General features: G+C 43.2%; 1 protein-coding gene across 1 annotated transcript in view; it reads right to left on the bottom strand.

The window, feature by feature from the left end:
* ZDHHC15 (zDHHC palmitoyltransferase 15) overlaps positions 1 to 11,601 on the bottom strand; it is a 216,843-nt gene extending 205,242 nt beyond the window's left edge. The window contains exon 1 of the mRNA XM_078688832.1: positions 11,399 to 11,601. Coding sequence (XP_078544958.1) covers positions 11,399 to 11,540 — 142 coding nt within the window. The 5' untranslated portion in view covers positions 11,541 to 11,601. The remainder of the gene's footprint in view (positions 1 to 11,398) is intronic.
* Positions 11,602 to 19,604: the final 8,003 nt, after the last annotated feature.

The raw sequence follows: 19,604 nt of genomic DNA, 5'->3' as shown, positions 1-19,604 counted from the left end.
CGAAGCCACCGAGCTCAAACAAGGCGGAGTGCATTGAAGCACGCACGAAGATGCATAGCGTTGTTTTCATACAGCAGGCACCACTGGGCCTATGCATGTCAGCACAGAGGATATTAACAGTTGAGTCATCTTAAGAGAACAGAGGGGATCGGCTAACAGAAGAGGCAGTGAAGAAACGACCGGCAACATTGGGATATCTGAAGATTGCTCAAAGAGAGAAATGAGATAATCGGCCTATCTGATACACAGGCAAGATCCCCTCACCACTAAAGATAGAAATTGAGGAAGTTGCAGTGAAGAGGCACCCTCTGTTGAAAAAACGGATGCAGCCCATTCAGGCAATGGCCACACGCACCTAAGTCATCAAAAGAATCCTTGAGCAGCTTTCTCGGCAGAGGCGGTGCTAATACCACAAAAATGTTTACAAGCTGCCGAAGAATCTGCAATGATTAAGAAACAAACACCACTGGCTACCACTAAGTATACACTATGTGGGGTTGAAAGCAAGAAGGGGTGAAGAGAGGGGCTTGTGCTGATCTGAAAATAATACCGTTGCAGAAGGATCTTTGTTGGATATGACGAGGATATCCAAATATAGCCTACTTTCTATACAAGACCAGGGGGAAGTATCGCTCAGCCGGACAACCACATCAGCTGTCCTTTAAGCACACATTTTCTTTTTCGTTTTGTTTATGACCTTCATAAGACCTTTTGGAGGCCTCAATGAGAATTAGATGGCTGTTTCGACAATAAGCATATGAGACCCTTCGAGATCTAAGGAGTCCATGCACATCGAGATATTCCACCAAGAATTAGACAATGCTTTTATCAGTGTAAACAATCCCTACTCAAAGAGTTTAGCTCAAGACCAAGTAACTTTTGGGTGGGGCAACAAAAACCCAGTGATGTGAAAAGGCTGCAACAAATGCTATATCAGTATGTAAATATCTCGTACGTTCCTCCCCAGCAGTGTTATATTGTTTATAAATAAAACTGATTTCTACTGTCTTATGGGTTATTACATATCATCCTTCCATCACCCAAAAGGAAAACAAAATCTTCCAAACTAGGAGCGACATCTCCCTCCTCCAAGACATTAAATAGCCACCGCCCACCCCCATGTATTCACCCAGTCCCTCAAGCATCACTCCAGTAAACTTACAATAAAAGGTTTAGTGGCAATACAATGAGTGACAGCCACTGACCATAGATCAGAGAAGGGACAATTACCATGAGGGACAGTAGAGTGATGGTACACAAGCTAATGGGAGGAAACACTAACCATAAGAGGTGGTACAGATGGGAGACCTGCAAACAGCTGTGGCCGAAACTATCATGGGATCCCGTTAAGGGACCAGTTAAAACAAGGTAAGCAGCATTGAATACTACAACGTCATCAGGTCACATGCTTTTATTGACTGGTGAGTCACGACATTGGAGCCGCAGACAAAGGATGGGTTCATTTGCATTTCGCTTACTAGAAAACCTCAGTGACACCCTTCGGGCAGTTGAGGCACGCCTACGAAACGTCAGAGGATATTAGAACAAGCTGAGTCAGCACCCGAGGTTACTGCGCCATTTACTCACGAATTCAAGACTTCCCTTGGCGCCCAAAGGAGTCATTTATATTGTATTTGAATGCCCCAGGGCGCTCCTGGAAAGAGGTAGAAGAAAGACGTTAATATCTCACTTCTACGTTTTTGCCTAGGGCACACGCAGCGAGTCATCCTGGAGGGCGAAAAGAGTGGATAAGAAGGAAATTTGGATGACAGGCCCTCAGCTCGGGAGTGGCTACAATGGCAGACATGAGGCTGGAAACCCATCTCGCGTTCACACATGGGCTGTGTGCACTTTATGTCTATCAGATATGTCTAACAGTCATACATTAGAGTAAAAATTGAGAAGCTTAATATTTCTATGCAACGGGGCACAATATGGTGCCTCTGCATTGCATAATAAATAGGGTCCGTGTATAGGGTCAAATGAGACGGGGAGCCCTCGGATTGTCAAGTGAGCTACAGCGAATTATCAAAGATACATGTAAATTACACTAATGGGGGTGGCCCAATTAACAGATGGAAAAGAAAGTTTTGCTCCTTGTTCATGCGGAGGTTCTCGAATCCATAACCTAAACTCACTTAGGGAGAGGGCGAAGAGTGCTTGAAAACCCGGCTTCTTGCGGGAAGAGATAGGAAAACTAGAGATTATACATTTATGTGATACACACACTAGTGAAAGAATTCATAAAAGGCCACTGTGGCTGCCACGCCTTCATGCTTCTTCTGCATAAGTCATATATACTGAGACAGGAAAAAGTCCAGGTCCTTAGAACTGTCCGGCTCGTAAGTCGAATTAAAGGCGGCACTCATTTTGAATGTAACCATTATATGTACTCTGTGCATACTGAGAGACTGCACCGGGAAGGAAGAGATGGATAGACTCGGATGGCACTAGTGAGAAATGCCAGAGGTGCATCTGCCTCTCTGTGCCTACTGAACACAAAGGAGATGTTTGGCATTGGCTACTACGAATAACAAATAATATTTTCTCACATACGCTCTCCAACATGACAGTAGCACACGTCACACTATCTTGCGCTAACACAAAGGAACCTTTTCCTTGATTCTCATTATGCCCACACATTGCTTAGGAAGGTCCCAGAGCCATTCCTTGAATGGAGGCTAGACTGAAAACAGCAAAGGGGGAGCTGTTCAACAAAGTACACTGAAAGTATGTAAGGTGAGTGTGAAAGGAGAGTCTAGACTTCAAACTTCCCTACGTATTAGCCATTCAGATAGAATAAGTGGACATAAGTTGGTGAAACTTTACACTCCTAAATGGATATGGGTCTAATACGAGTAAGAATAAACAAAAACAGAGAGGTCAGGTCAGTTTCAAAAACCACAAAGCGGAGTCAAATGAGCATCACACACCCACTTTGGGTGGGAAAGAAAGCCCTCACACACCGACCTGGTCAGTGTCATGCTTCATCATCGGGCCCCACCAAAGAAGCCGAGTGCCTCTTTGGTGTGCTGCGACGCCAGAAAGACCGCGGAGCTGGTTGTGTGAGAAGGGCGTGCTGTGAGGTAGAATTAAAATTAAAAGTGCCTAAAAAGGTATCAGAAAAATAAATTTTAATTAGTGATCCCTAAGGCACAGAGAAAAAGTATTATGTGTTTGAATTTAGCTGCCACGGTATTAGGATTGGTTAAATTAAAAAATACATTACATCAGTCAACATGTTTCTGCCATATGGGTGGTTTCAATTTACCAAGGCATTCATCAGGACTAAACCCCGGCGGTATGGACTCTCTAATCGTCCATCCTAACCTGGGGACGTGAAAGTGAAAATCTAAAAAAAGGTGAAAAAGTGCTTAAAAAAGGAGAGCAGGTTGCTCAATCCAAAAAAACCTCCAAATTGTAGAGTATATCAGCACTTGTAACGTAAAAAACACAAACAAACACAGACAGACATACATATAATCAGTATCAGCCTTAATGTTTGATCATGGTGCTCCATAATATGTGGCATACGAGGTGTTCCCAAAGTAGACACCAAGATTTAATACCATCCAAATAGCCCTGTGGGGATGATAGCGTTAACTCTGGGAAGTGTAGTGCTAGAAGTGTCTATTAAAATACGACCATAAATGGGGGTTAATACGAGTAAGTACATGTTTATGATATAATCCTACCACCCTACATGGAATTTGGTCACCTTATGGTCACCAGACCGCATCTTAATGCTTCATGAAACACCGCTGTTAAAGTGACCCCAGTAAAAGAAACTACCATCGACAGAGTTTAATCCTCTCTACTACACAAGAACTGCTAACATTTCATATAACACTTGTTTTGATTGATAGTGGGGATTACATGGTGACATCATCTGACATCTTTGTCCTATTACTCGCCTACGTCTTGGGGTGTATACCTCTTTGTGTACATTATACCCTACATGATGCCTGACCCTTAAACATCCTTGTGCTGTATCTATCAGGGCAACCCACACAGTTGTAGCTATTGATGCCTTGATGCAAATCTTTCAGACAATCCTTCTCCCAACATGCCAGCGACGAGTGATCTATTTATTGAGTGTTTGAACTTAAGAATAAGCTTGGGTCACCAATGTACTCAAAAGTCAAGACCACGTTATGCAAGATACAACTGGTGATACTACTGAGTAGAAATCAGATGCAACACTGCAACAGTCACTTACAACTATACTATGACCAATACATCATATAGGTCTATCATGTTGAAAATCAGGGTGAACAATGAAATCTTATAGTAACAAATAGGAATTCTATACCTTACGACAAATACCTCTGCATATCCAATATACTGGGCATGACACAGGCTTTCATACCGTATCGCCATGCTGTATCTATTGGAGCAACTTACACTGTTAGATTTAGTGATGCTTTACAAGCTCTTATGAATCAGTGTTCAACTGAAGAATACCCAAGGGTCACCACTGTACTCAAACCCATGATATGGATTATAGAGCTGATAATGTTAGTATAATAAAATCAGGTCTAACATTACATTACTCACTCAAAAGAATGTTATAAACCATATGGTTGATGATCATACCATGTTCAAGATCGGGTGGAACAATGTAATGTCATACTAACGCCTCTGTAAACAACCAGAGAAACAGTGTCTTGTTGTTTTTCTCTTCAATCTTGAATTTCTTATATTTAACGTTGTTTGGCGCACCTATTCGTCATTCAGTCATTTTCATGCTTCCTTGTTATCACTATCTATTTAGACTCTATGATTCTTCCCAAACCAAAACCGATTACGACCTCCTAGACACACATAATTGGTTAATTCAGCTATATGACTGCTATCTACGAAAACCCGATAAAACCTTTAGACAACCCATTATGATAATCCCCTTAGGGCACTGCATTGAGTCTAGCTGTCAACATCGTGTTCCACTCTCCAGCTTTCCTTTCTCCCACGACAGCTGCCACATTCCACATCCCACTATCCAGGGTGCTCATACCTGGTTACAACTCTTGACCTCACAGGAGACCCTAATAGCGACTCTCACAAGCTAGCACTTCCTTCTCTCAAGATGGCTCCAATGTTCCACATCACATGACCAAGGGCATTTCCTTTCTTGCAGCTTCTAGATAAAATACTGCAGAGACTTTGTGAACAGTCGAAGACAGACCGCAATCTTTTCAGTATAGACCGCAACTTGCTACTTTATCCTGAAGACACAAAGGTAAGATTAAGCTGTGCGCTCAATGGCCCCCATTCCCACATAACCCTGTCATGCTTCATACCCTCTTTCACCATTCTTTCTAGAAACATAGGCAGCGGCTCTTACTTTCCTCCACACCCCTCTTCTAAAGGTCAGTAACAACTTCTCCCTTCCATTCCATTAACTTGTCTACTTTCCTACAGATAATGGCATGCCTTTTAACACTTAATGACAACGGCCATGGGCCTGCACTATCTACCACCCCTCTGACAACCTGGAATACTGCCTCTTATATCCTGGCACTATCTGCCTTATCTAACAATATTCTGGTACTAACTGCTTAACTACCAGTCTATATCATCTGCACTCCTACCTTTAGATGGCCCTTCCCACTTTTTATGGTGCTCTATTTCTGATTACAAAGGCAGTATGAGGTTGCTCTTGCTCGCTTGCCTTCTTGTATGTTAGAGAGATCTAAGTTGAAACACAGAACTTCTCGCATGAGTTCTGTGTAATTCATGCTTAGAGTGCTTTAGAAGTGTTCAGCACTAAGTCTAACTTTTTTATTAAAACTTTCTCCAAATGCCTATTATATTATACGTATGCTACAGCTATCTTCATAAAACAACCTTTCAGTACTAAAAAAAAAAAAAGCCAGGCCAAACCTTCCCAAGGGGAAGCACGAGGTGGCTGATCCATTACACAACTTATGTAATTGGCGAAAGAGAAAAAAAACATTGCAACCTGTGAAAGAAAAGAAAGATGCCCTTGTAAAAACGGCAAAAGAAGTATAAAAATCAATTTTACTAAAGATTTGTGGTAGGTCTTTAAACTAAACTTTCAATGGAATATTGTGTAATTAGCACTCTTAAACTTTGGTATATTAGACTCCCTATGTCCAAATAGTCCCTTGCACTGTTGGAAAACACTCTGTGTGCGGATGTTCTCCTTCTGAAAGAGCAGAATAACATCACTCACAGCAGTAAAGTTAGCAGACGGCTGAAGTAGGCTTACCCACATGATGTACCAGAAGAAGAAAAACGCGAATGGCAAAACAACAGACCGATGGACGAAGGGGGCTGGCTGAAAGCCCATATAATTATAAATGTATATGTATGTATATTTTTTAACTAAAAAACAAAAAGTTAAAGTTAAGTTATATTTAGGCGTTGAAATAAGATTAAAATAAAATAGCATATAAACCCCAAAAAACACTGAAATTCACCAGTTATGGTTTACTGCGCTAACATTATTTGCACCCCGCATGTACAGCTTATGACCGCACATATTACGTCACTCATGACATATTCAATTTTTTAATTTTCAAATCATCTTATTGCCATTTTTTAAATGTAATACATTTGAATTAATACATGTTCCTTACGAGGTGTACTAGCTAAACAGTCCAATTATTTTATCAGATCACACGGTAGATTGTAGTACTTTTAGAAAGAATACCTACGTATATGTTTGTTATCTGATAGCTGAACTCGAACAGAAAGGACTGACCGTGTGACATGTGAAACATCTTAAGCATAAAATGTTCACACTGAAGGCCCATATAATTAATCATTTTCTTATGAATGGATAAGGTAGCCTGTTAGTCTACGGTTATCAGAATCAGTGTTGATATGAGGGGGAAATATCCCTAGATAAACTAGTCCTAAAGAGATGGAAGTAGTATATGGGGATTAGAAAAGAAGTAACATTCAGAGATCAAGGGTATATGCCCATGGCTTTACTATCAATTAGCAGCTAGTGGAATTCACGCAGGCAGATCTTCATCCATTGAAGTTACAGACAGTTTTAACCACAGTGTGTCTCATTCTCCGGCTATTGGGCACGTGCTTGGTCCTCTAGCCTCCTCTCTGTTTAGGGCTGTAGTTTCAGCCTTCACTCATCTTATTAAATCTTGGCACTAAGTTCCAAGTGATTGCGGATAGAATTGGTAAGGAGTGAGATAGGCGCTACAACTTGAAGCAACATAACCCTCCCTCTCTTTTTCCTGATTGTATCTTTCCTCACTTCTATTTCTTCATTCTCTTTGTCTTTTCCTCTCAAGCTTACACTCTCTGTTTCACTGACTCACTACTTCTAACTATGCTGTAAAAGGGGGTGTCTTTGTAACTGGAAAGCTTGGCTACATCCCTCCCCTTGAGCACAATTGTACAGTGAGGAGTTGATGTGGGCAGAGGACCAAGCTCAAACTCTTGAGCATACTCTCATGTCGTGCACACTCAATTTAAATACATCTTTCTTTACAGCAGTGGTTTACTAATATCCGTTAATCGAAAATGTGTTGTTGGAATACATCATCAACCAATAACTGCACCTACATTCTGCATTTAGTCGACACACGGAGTATCAAAGTAATAAACATTGATGTGCTGCCCTAGCACGGAATATCCATCCTCATCTCTGCCAGGTCCATTTTCTTCAACCCATCGCTTACGCTACTACGTTCATCCGGTTGCTTCTTTAAAAAAGTTTCCCCTATATGACATTATGCTTGTGCCATAACCTATTTTGTGTTGCCTGTTCCTTTAGGTCTCTGATTCCCATCAAACTTCATGTTCATTCCAAACCAATCATTGATTGAAGCAAACATTTGCCCAAGAAAGGGAGAAGTGTGAGCAATGGTTTGAGAAAGATAAAATCAGGATTAATGATAATGCTCTGTAATCTCCTGGGACCAATTTCTTGATCTGTTCCCTACTGTATGAGGATACAACAAAGCTTCCAATGAGGGCCAGACTCCCAGTCAGTTCCTAGAGTCAATGCAACAGGAATGCAATATGAAAAGCATGCAACTAAGTCACACACAATCAATGAACCGTCTGGGCTTTCTAGTGTGTCTACAACCCAAACAGGCTTTTTCCAAGCACAACCCTTGATACCCACGTTTGCAGCTGCTGTCGATCCATCTTCAAGATTTTTACCCACTTCACTCCTCTACAATCCGGCATCTTCACCTTCCAATACTACAGTGCTGCCATACACACTTATTACATGCCTTGGTGTAGAAAAAAGTGTCTCCCCCTTCATTGCCCTTTCATCCATTTTATTCACACCCAATTTCCTTTTTCAAAAGAACCAGGTATTGCACCAGTCTTCATTTCATGCCTCGACTCATATTTTGTCTCCTATACATTCTGTTCTTTATTTCATAGTATTTGCACTGTTTTATTCTATCTCTGCCTATTTAGGATGGACACATTGTGGCGCATGAAAGGGTACCTTCCAACAAACAAAATGAGGATTCCTGTAAAGAAGAATGTAGCATAATACACCTATAACTACACAACATTTTACTAAGCTCTACCTTCACACTTAAATGTTATGCATCACCAGTTTTATACTTTTATTCAACACACTATTAAGTTGTTCAACAAGCCTGTTTTCACTTGGATGATATAGAACACAGTGATTACGTTTGGTTCAATAATTCTTCAGCAACTCTCATTTCATTGGACACTAACCGTGGTCCATTATCTGATACCAACTCCTCTAGACATTATTCCCTTGCAAAAAAAAAACTTCTTCCAAGAATTTGATAATATTCACTGATTTCATCTCTGTTACAAGGCTTCACTCCGAGGCACTTTAAATACTTGTCAACCAACACTAGTGCATGCAGTCCTCTTAGCCCTGTACAAGTGTATGGAGCAGAAAAGTCCACACCAATATGTTACCATGTTCCCTACAGATGTCCACATCAACACATCACCATTCCACGTATTCACCAGACAACTCCAATCCGCCAATCTCGCCCTCGCCTCCATCACCAGGATCAACAAGACCAGAACCGGAGGAAGATCGTTCTCCTACCTCGCTGCGAAGACATGGAACTCCCTGCCCCTTCACGTCAGACAATCAGGATTGACCCAATTCATGAAGGACCTCAAGACCTGGCTCTTCGAATGATCCGCCACTCAGTCCGCCCAGCAGCCACCCCACCCACCAGCGCCATGAGGCCCTCACAGGTGAGTAGCCACGCTTTACAAGCCCCTGATTAATTGATGCTCTTTGCAGGTATTTGATCGGCACAATAGGAGTTTCTCGCACAAGCTACAATTTGTCACTTCTCTTATATGAAATACAACCTCTCCCAATTCTCGCTATATTCTTGTCCATTCCTGGTCACCAAAAATCTAACCTAGCACTTCACTTCATTACCGACAAGCCTTTATTTCATTCTTGTAACACTTGAATCAACTTCCTTCTCAGCACAGCCAGAACCACCAACCTGTCTGCCCTCCTCAATATGCCATCAAAGTCTAAGATTTCTGACCAGACTAGCTTATAATTTATGAAGCAATTCAATTAATTCACCATCCTCATTCAACCCTTAGAAACATACATTTTTTGAGTTCTATCAACTTCACATCCTTATCGATTTCTATCAATCACTGTTCCTCGCTGATGGCCTAACAATTATATTCTTCCACATGGGCTACTTCCCATTCATCTTCCACTGGCTCACGAGTAACGAGTACCCTGGGTTGACAACCTAGATAAGCAATCAGTATTAACATTAGTCACACCTGGTACATACTTAATCCCAAAACAGTACATGTGTAATTGATAAATCAAGCTCACAATATGTGCAGTTACCTTCCTGGCACCTCTGAGAACATAACCATCGCTGGCTGGTGATCAGTGTGAATTTCAAATCCTGCTCCCATAAATGAGTGTAGCTATGTTGTGCCCGCCACCAGCACACCAACACCTCCTAGATAATGTCCGAGATGCGAATGCCACCACTCTGCATGGACACAGCACCTAACACACGGGCACTTGTATCAGTCACTATACAGGTTTTAACCCTCGATTCATAAGGTGTCAATGCCATAGCACCTACAAGAGCCCTCTTTACAATGCAAGCCTCTAAAACCCTCCGTCAAAGCCCAGCTCTCTTTTTAACAGTACCTGCATCACCTTTGGTCTCTCTGACAACAGTTCCACAAACTCGGAATGGCATTCTGCAAGATTCAGAAAAGATCTTTAATGTTATTTATCGTTCTCAGGTACTACCATTAGCATGAATTTGGACAGTAATCCCTCAGCAGATATTTTGTAATCTGGATACTCAACTCAGCAAGTGGGAATGTTGGATTCTTGACGCTCCTACTGACTCTCACAAAGAGGTGGAATGATGCAGGATTCCACAGAGAGGCAGTCATCCTGTGCTGTGGCTCTACTGGGTGTGTCATATTTATCTCGGTGATAAACCTTTATGTACATCAAGGATTTTAATTTATTTACAGTATATATGGGGAACAAATACATTGCTCAGGAGATGCAACATCAACATCTAATAAAGTTCTTTGACCAGTTCCAGTAAGCTAGCTTGAATTGAAAGTAGGCAGGTGTTCAGGCAGTAGAATGATCTTAGCGACAGAATAAGTGTTCTATGAACACAAGCAACAAAGAAATTACATATCCATAACAATTAAAAAGCTAAAAAAATAAAAATGTAATTCATTGGTAAACCACACCCACCTGGAAGTGACTTGAGGAGATGTTTTCCAAAAGGGGGGTACTGGATTTATTTAGACATACCAAGTCTCACTCATTGGACAGAGGTATTACGCTTTGAAGAACAGTCTGGCTATTTGCAGGTCTGAATAGCCAGATTTAGTGCAACTGAGCCTCATATATTTACGTTTTCATTTTAAACGCTAGCTTTTGATCCAAACTCCTGAAAACACACAATTCAAGCAGCTATTCAACACACAACTGTGGTTGTTATTCGTTTTAGCCGGCTGCCTTTGAATCATTACATGCCTCTGCAAAGTTTACTCATCCCTGGACTGTAATGCAATGTGATGGAGACATATATAGACTTTTAAAACAATGAGTCACACACCACGGGCTATCTGGCGACAGAACTGACATCCTCTTTGTTAGCCCGTTTCAATGGCATACCCCACCAGGGTTTGCTACAGAAGCTCTAGGTTAAATAATATATAATGAGATCATTTTTAGTGCTCTGTTATCAGCAGCAGGGAAATGCACAGTTCAGACCTCAGCACCCGTCAGACTCAGAACACAAACAGACACTAGATCATGGGCTGCAGGTGCTCGTGTGTATCAGCGATGCAGCAGTTACTGCAGCTTTACTTCCTGCTCCAAGAGGCAACATTAAGGGAGGTAGGAACATTTCAACCGCAGACTTACCTATGCAGAGCTCGAAAACATAGGCGTAGTAGGACCAGAGGACCACCAGGGTGATGATGAGGACAGGAATCCAGGACAGCACCCGCTGACAGCACCGCAGCCCCCTGGACAGAGCCATCTTCCAGCCCAGATGCATCCTCATCGGTCCTGCCTCCCGATTGGCTTGCCGGGCCTGCTCAAAGAGGAAGCGCAGAAGGGAAGAGGGCGATCGGTATTCTATTACGGGGCCCTGACGAGCACGGCAATCCCGCAGGCGTCTCAATTGATAAACCTTTTGTGCGCGGCCATATTTGAATGGAACAGTTCGTATCCATTATTGAACTACAATAACAAAACTGTCATGTTTTCTAAAAAACATTTTTACACAGTGCAATATTTCGCTAAAGCTTGCTATTAGTTATTCACACCGTTAATACTGTCTAATTTAAAATAAAAAAAGTATTGTTCAACGTTTAAATAAATAACGCAATTTTCACACCAAAAACTTATAGGCAAATGCAGTTATTGTTTTAATAGAAATAGATGTCTTGTTTTGCTTATAGTTTTCTTTGTATCTATGCCTATTTGACGAGAAGTATGTAGTGTTGCAAAATGGCCGCTTGGTTAATCTTCTCTTCTGACAGTTTCCTTCTTTCTTTTGTATGTAAACATTGAGATGCTAATACACATGTCTTCACAGACTCGTGCGTGATGCCTATCTTGAGCCCGGATTATCCTTTGGAGTGTGTCGCTGTTAGAAAGAAGCGCTATTCTCGAAAACAAGGGAACATATAATTCAACATTAACATTGGAGGTGGGCGAGCCTTTGAAAGCTCCAGCGAGACTCAAGCCAGAAGCTTGGCTCTGGCTTAGCTCGAAATCCGATTCAAACTTCGAGCCCAAAACGAGCCCGGCTTTATTGGGAGACGTTGTGGACTAGTTACTGCCGACCAAGGAATATGAGGAACCGAGTTCGAATGCGAGCCTGGGCTCAGCATCATGTGACTCCAGACATATTTCCTATTAAACAAGCATTTACAATGCAATAGGTCTCGCATTACTAAAAGTTTGAGCTATTGCGGTTGCAAAAAATAGCTCAAACTTTCAGTAATGCGAGACTGTAATGAAGGGACGCAGGCAGTAATAGTTGATAGCTTTATTGAGATAAGCTAAACAATACAGGTGAGTGCCAGGAGGTAGCTCAGTCCCAGGATCCACTCCAGTATAACTGCCACCCTTCAACCCCATCAGTCCACATTCCAACCCTGACCTCATACATTCTGTAGAGCACATCACGAGCTCTTAAAGGTACAAGAGAATATAACAACATAACACATCCCCCCCTTAATCAAAAGAAGCAAGAAAATAAAATAAAAAGAAAGTAAATAAAACAAAAAGAAACAAAGAAATGAACTGATAAACCACAGTACATTAAGTAACATAGTCCTTAAACCATGAAGGTAAAACACAAGTTCTTTTCCCATGCTCCCTTGCCACAGCGGCGGAACCACCCCTGCCACTGTTAGCGTCAGACTCAGAAATAACATCACTATCAGAAATAACATCGCTACCAGCAACCCCTCCCCCCTTCTCACCAACGGACGAACTGACAACAGAAGAGTCTACTAAGACACCCTTACTGTTGTTTCCCACATCCGCAAGTTGGGATTGCAAACAACTATTTTCAAAGTGATCTTCAACCCAATCATAACCATTCCGTTCACAACTCACCTCAGCACCCTCCATATTGCTTTGCTCAGGATTAATAGCAATACTTTTCATGTTCCACACTCTCCCATCACTTAGTCTTACAGCATTTCTCAACACTTCCTTAACCTGTTTTGGTGGATCAAAACAACTCTCCCCCTTCGGTACCCTCCCAGGCTTCCTCACACGCACCCAGTCTCCTTCAGCAATATGTATGTCTTTCGTACCATGATGAGCATCATAATACTTCTTGTTCTTAGCGTGGAGCAGCTCCAGGTCCTTCTTAACTTTAGAAGGAGACCACATAGACACTTTCCCTTCCACCAACCACCCAGGGTTAACCTTGCTTCTAGGCAACCTTCCTCTCATCATGACAAATGGGGAGAGACCAACACCAGTCTGTGACGTAGTTCTATAAGACCACACAGCTTTCTGCACCTGAATTTTCCAATCCAATCCCTTGTTAACAGCAGCCTGAATCACCCCCTTGATCACTCTATTAAATCTCTCGACAGTGCCGTTACCACTAGGATTGTACAAAGCAGAAGTTTTATGCTTAACACCACATTTCCGAAAATACTCCTCAGCCATATGTGACAGAAACTGAACACCATTGTCAGTGAGAATACAACTTGGCAGACCTTCCATGATAAAAATCTTATCTAAAATTTTCAAAACAGAAACGGTGTCCGCCTTATTAACAAACCTCACAATAGGCCACTTAGTAAATAAGTCTATAGCAACCAAACCAAATTCACTCATGGCACCCGAAGGTCCAATAATGTCAACAGCGATGGTATCCCAAGGAAGACCAGGAATCAATCCCTCACTCATGCTTGGTTTCAGAGTTCTGAGAGTCTTGTCAGCGGAACAACAAACTTTACAATTCCTTACAAATTTCTCTGTATCCTTATCAACCCCTGGCCACCAAAACATATTTTTAACAATCACTTTGTTCCTACTAATTCCAAAATGCCCTTCATTGCATAACTCCAAAATCTTTTGTCTCAACGAAACAGGGGGAATGACCCTATCGCCCCTAAAAAGTACATTCTTTTCGAGAGATAATTCCATTCTTACCTCCCAAAAGGCTTTTAATCCATCTTCTCTGAAACATTTCTTAGGCCACCCCTTACAGATATATTCTAGAACCTTCTTGAGTTCCACATCCTTCTCCTGCTCCACTAACCACTCCTCATTGCTAATGGCAGGAGCTCCTGAATCATGCACTAGAGCCACATTAAAAGCGCCCCAAGGGTCATCTGCACACTCTTCAAGTGGAGAAGGCAACCTAGACAAACAATCTGCAACTAGATTGTCCCTGCCTGGTAAGTACATCATCTTGTATATGTACTCCCTCATGCGCATGGATAACCTGGCCATTCTTGCTGAAGCTCCAGAAATCCCCTCAGATGACAACATTTTCACCAATGGTCGGTGATCCGTGCGAACGACCACAGGTTTGCCCCAAACAAAAGCTCTGAAGTGCTCCAACGCCCATGCACACGCTAACGCCTCCCTCTCAATGATAGGGTACCTTACCTCAGCAGGTGACAGTGCTCTGGAAGCAAATAAAATTATCTTTTCTTTCCCTTGTCCATCCACTTGTGCTAACACAGCCCCCAGACCCTTATCACTGGCATCAGTTGTCAAAAAACATTCAGCATTAGGGTCAAAACTAGCTAAGGCATTGACATGTTGTAGATCATCTTTGATCCTAACAAATTCGTCTTGGCAATTCTTTGTCCAGTCAAACTTTACATTCTTTTTCAGTAAATTCCTTATGTTAAATGTCTTAGACGCAAAATTACTCACAAATTTCGCACAATACTCCGCCATCCCAAGGAATGCCCTCACCTCTTCTTTAGTACAAGGTGCTCCCGAATTCACGATATTCTCAATCAATTCTGGCTTGGGCCTAACCCCTTCCTCACTAATGATGTGACCTAAATAAGATACGTTCCTCTGACTAAATTTACATTTTGACAACTCAACTGTAAGCCCAGCTTTCTCCAACACCTTTAAAACCTGTCTTAACTTGACATCATGTTCTTCCTGGTCCTTAGCAGCAACTAAAATATCATCCTGGAAAAATTAGATCATCTTCATGTCCCCTAACAATCTGTACATCAGTCGCTGGAAGACAGCAGCAGCTGATGCCAGCCCGAAAGGCATCCATTTGAACTGATAGCAACCAAACGGCGTGATGAATGCCGTAAGACTCCTTGACTCCGGTTCTAACTCCACCTGGTGGTACCCAGCTGAAAGGTCTATGGTTGAGAACCATGAAGCACCATCAAGCAAGGAAACCATTTCATTAATTTTCGGTAATGGAAATTTTTCCACAATAATGTTATTATTAAGATGGCGTAAATCAATGCACAGCCGGATTTTGCCATTAGGCTTACGTGCGACAACAATAGGACTAATCCACTCAGACGCCTCCACTTCTTCTATGATCCCCTTCGCTAACAGACCTTGCAACTCTTTTTTTACTTCCTCTCTGATTAACATCGGAATGGGTCTCACCTTGTGAACCGTAGGCACCGCGCTAGTCTTAAGTTGTATTTTGTGCTCAAAACCTTGTAATTTCCCCAACACTTCACCAAACACTCTTGGGAATTCTTTGCGTAGAACATCACTCAATTTACTCTGCTCATCCACCACTAACACTTTCTCCTCACTATTGGGGTCTAGGATGATGTTCAAATTTTTCTGGTCAAACCACCCCAATACTGACGGCCCAACCTTAGATACGTATAATTTCCCTCTTGTGTTCCTCCCTTTGAACAAAAATGTTAGCCATCTGTAACCTAGCATTTCAATCCTCTTGCCTGTAAACCCAATGGGATTAATATCCGACTCATACAACTGTCCTCCAATTTTTCCCACAAAATTCTTCTTCCATACATCCTCATTGACAATAGTGTAGGGAGACCCAGAGTCCGCATACACTTCCACAATCACACCTCCCAAGGAGATATTACATAAGGGTTTGCCTTGTAACGACTCTTCCGAAATATTAATCACATAATTGCCCCTCACATTTTTCACACATTCACTTTCATCCTCCACCTGTTCAATTTCCTCCTCATCCCATATGTATTTAACATTGCTTCTTCTTCGACACATTTTGCTAAAATGACCTAATAATCCACATATTGAACATTTTTTTCTTAAAGCAGGACAATTTCTGCTGAATGCTAAGTGTTCCTTGCTATCACATCGATAGCATCTACGTTCCTCCCTTTTCACATCAAATTTCTGAAATCTAGAAGATTGACTCAAACCCTTTCCCTGTAAGCTTGGTTGAAATTTACTCTGTGGTTTGTAGGTGCTCTGTATTTTACAAACTGCACTTGCGCTCTTATCCTCTTCTGCTTCTTTAACCACCGATGAACATCTGCCCGACATTTCTGCTTTTCTCATAATGGCCAACACATCATCCAAAGGCGCATCGCCGTTCACCCATAACCTATCCTGTAATGTAGTATTATTGTTATGCATAACCAGTTGGTCCCTTATTAGTTCATCATGCAAGTCCCTGAAATTGCAATCAATAGCCAGTTTCTTCAAGTCGTCCACCCAATCATCAACAGTCTCCTGCTTTGTTTGCTTCCTTTGGAAGAATTTATGTCTCGTTACACCAATGCATACCTTGGGTGCGAAATACTTATCCATATCCTTAATGCAATTTTCAAAAACATCCAAATTCGAGTCTTCAACCTTGCTCATACGTGAATGAGTTTTTAAACCAATGGGGCCCAATGAATGTAACAAGATCCTCTTCTTTTGCTCTGGTTTCATTTTTTTCCCTTCATCGATCGCTTCAACATAGTTTACAAAATACTCCTTCCACTCGATCCACTTAATAATCGGCTTTGTACCAGTTGCCCAAAAAGGTTCAGGGGCATTAATCGTAAAATTCTGTTGAGCCATTACTATACTTGTACTTCCACTGGCTTCACTTGTATCACCTTGGTCCATCACATAAAACTTCCACTTTTAAAAAAAAAATAATTAGATATAACACACCTAGAGAAATAGTAGCAAGTCTATTTGCTCCTGCCCGACTCCCTCACCTATATATAAAAAAAATACTGTTCCGCCTTAAAAATAATTTCCCTCTGCGCCCAACATACCATGGATTTCACACGAGTAATGTATTCAATAAGGAGGAATTACCAAAGAGAAGAGAAAAAAAAAATAAAGTCACCGTTAATTTCCCTTCAGTGCGTCGTTCTGTTCAGATTTGTCCACAGAAACCTTCTCCTCACTCGCGTTGCTCCGGTGGAACAGGAAATGCAATCCAAAATGTCCTCCACATAAGGTCACGCAACGTGGCCTCGCGTAGTTAGGACCTTTCCTCTAATCTTGACATCATCCGGTGTTTCCAGGTAGCTTCCGCTTCTCGCGCTACAGCTGCGCGCAGCCCGTGCTGGTCTCGCTCCCCCTTTGAAAAATGCCGCTCGGAGGATTCCCCAACGGAAACCATGCGACCGGGCCAACTTAGAGAAGACAAGTAAGTCTGATTTTTTTCTTTTAACGTTACCTTTTCCGCATACACCGGCGTGTCGACAGTGATTCCCTCCACCGGAGATGAAGTCTTCGAGGGTGTCCACACTTAAGGTTGATTTTCTCTTATTCAGCAAATCGATAAAATTCACCATAAATGATTTTCTTCTTTTATAAATGGGTTCCTTCCTTTGTCCATCGTCGCCAATTGTAATGAAGGGACGCAGGCAGTAATAGTTGATAGCTTTATTGAGATAAGCTAAACAATACAGGTGAGTGCCAGGAGGTAGCTCAGTCCCAGGATCCACTCCAGTATAACTGCCACCCTTCAACCCCATCAGTCCACATTCCAACCCTGACCTCATACATTCTGTAGAGCACATCACGAGCTCTTAAAGGTACAAGAGAATATAACAACATAACAGAGACCTATTCAGGTGCCGCGATTATACCAAAAGTAAAGAAATAGAAAAAAAAACTATTTCTTTACCTTTGGTATAATCAATCAATCAATCAGGGTACTTGTAATGCGCGCTACATACCCGTGAGGGTCCCAAGGCGCTGGGGGGCGGGGGGGAGGGAGGGGTTGCTGCTACTGCTCGAAGAGCCAGGTCTTGAGGAGTCTTCTGAAGGCGAGTAGGTCTTGGGTCTGGCGTAGGTGGGTTGGGAGGGTGTTCCAGGTTTTGGCGGTGAGGTAAGAGAAGGATCTGCTGCCGGCGGTCGTACGTTGGATGCGGGGGACATCTGCGAGGGCGAGGCTGGCGGAGCGGAGCTGGCGGGTGGGGGTGTAGAAGCTGAGTCTGCTGTTCAAGTAGGCTGGTCCGGCGTTGTGGAGTGCTTTGTGTGCGTGGGTGAGGAGCTTGAAGGTGATCCTCTTGTCGATGGGGAGCCAGTGCAGGTCTCTCAGGAGAGGGGTGATGTGGCTGTGGCGGGGGGCGTTGATGATCAGTCGGGCGGAGGCGTTTTGGATGCGTTGTAGCCGCCGTTGGTGTTTGGTTGGGTTCCTGCGTAGAGTGCGTTGCCGCAGTCCAGTCTGCTGCTGACGAGGGCCTGTGTCACTGTTCTTCTTGTTTCGGTCGGGATCCATTTGTAGATCCGGCGGAGCAAGCGTAGGGTGTTGTAGCAGGAGGAGGAGACGGCGTTGACTTGTTTGGACATGGAGAGGGAGGAGTTGAGGATGAATCCTAGGTTGCATGCGTGGTCGGCTGGTGTTGGTGCTGTCCCTAGAGCGGTCGGCCAACAGGAGTCGTCCCAGGCTGAGGGGGTGGGTCCGAGGATGAGGACCTCCGTCTTGTCCGAGTTCAGTTTCGGATGGCTGCTCCTCATCCAGTCGGCGATGGCCTTCATGCCCTCGTGAATTTTGGTTTTGGCGGTGTGGGGGTCCTTGTGAAGGAGAGGATGAGCTGGGTGTCGTCGGTGTAGGAGATGATGTTGAGGTTGTGGTGGCGGGCCACTTGTGCGAGGGGAGCCATGTAGATGTTGAACAGTGTCGGGCTGAGGGAGGAGCCCTGGGGGACGCCGCAGATGATGTCGGTGGCTTCTGGCCGGAAAGGTGGGAGGCGGACGCTCTGGGTTCTGCCGGAGAGGAAGGACGTGGTCCAGTCAAGGGCCTTCTCTTGGATTCCGGCTTCTTGGAGGCATGTCTTTAGGGTGCGGTGGCAGACCGTGTCGAATGCGGCTGACAGGTCCAGGAGGATGAGGGCTGATGTTTCGCCGCTGTCCAGTTGGCGTCTGATGTCGTCTGTGGCGGCGATGAGGGCTGTCTCGGTGCTGTGGTTTCGTCTGAATCCGGATTGGGACGGGTCCAGGATGTTGTTGTCTTCGAGGTGGCGGGTCAGTTGAATGTTGACGATTTTCTCGATGACCTTTCCCGGGAACGGGAACGGGAGCAGGGAGATGGGTCGGAAGTTCTTGAGGTCCTTGGGGTCCGCCTTGGGCTTTTTGAGGAGGGCATTGATTTCGGCGTGCTTCCAGCTTTCTGGAAATGTCGCTTTTTCGAAGGAGA

Source organism: Lissotriton helveticus, chromosome 4_1 (assembly GCF_964261635.1).
Source record: "Lissotriton helveticus chromosome 4_1, aLisHel1.1, whole genome shotgun sequence".
Classification (NCBI taxonomy): domain Eukaryota; kingdom Metazoa; phylum Chordata; class Amphibia; order Caudata; family Salamandridae; genus Lissotriton; species Lissotriton helveticus.
Note: the sequence above shows the minus strand (reverse complement) of the source record. Positions and strands in the feature narration are given on the sequence as shown.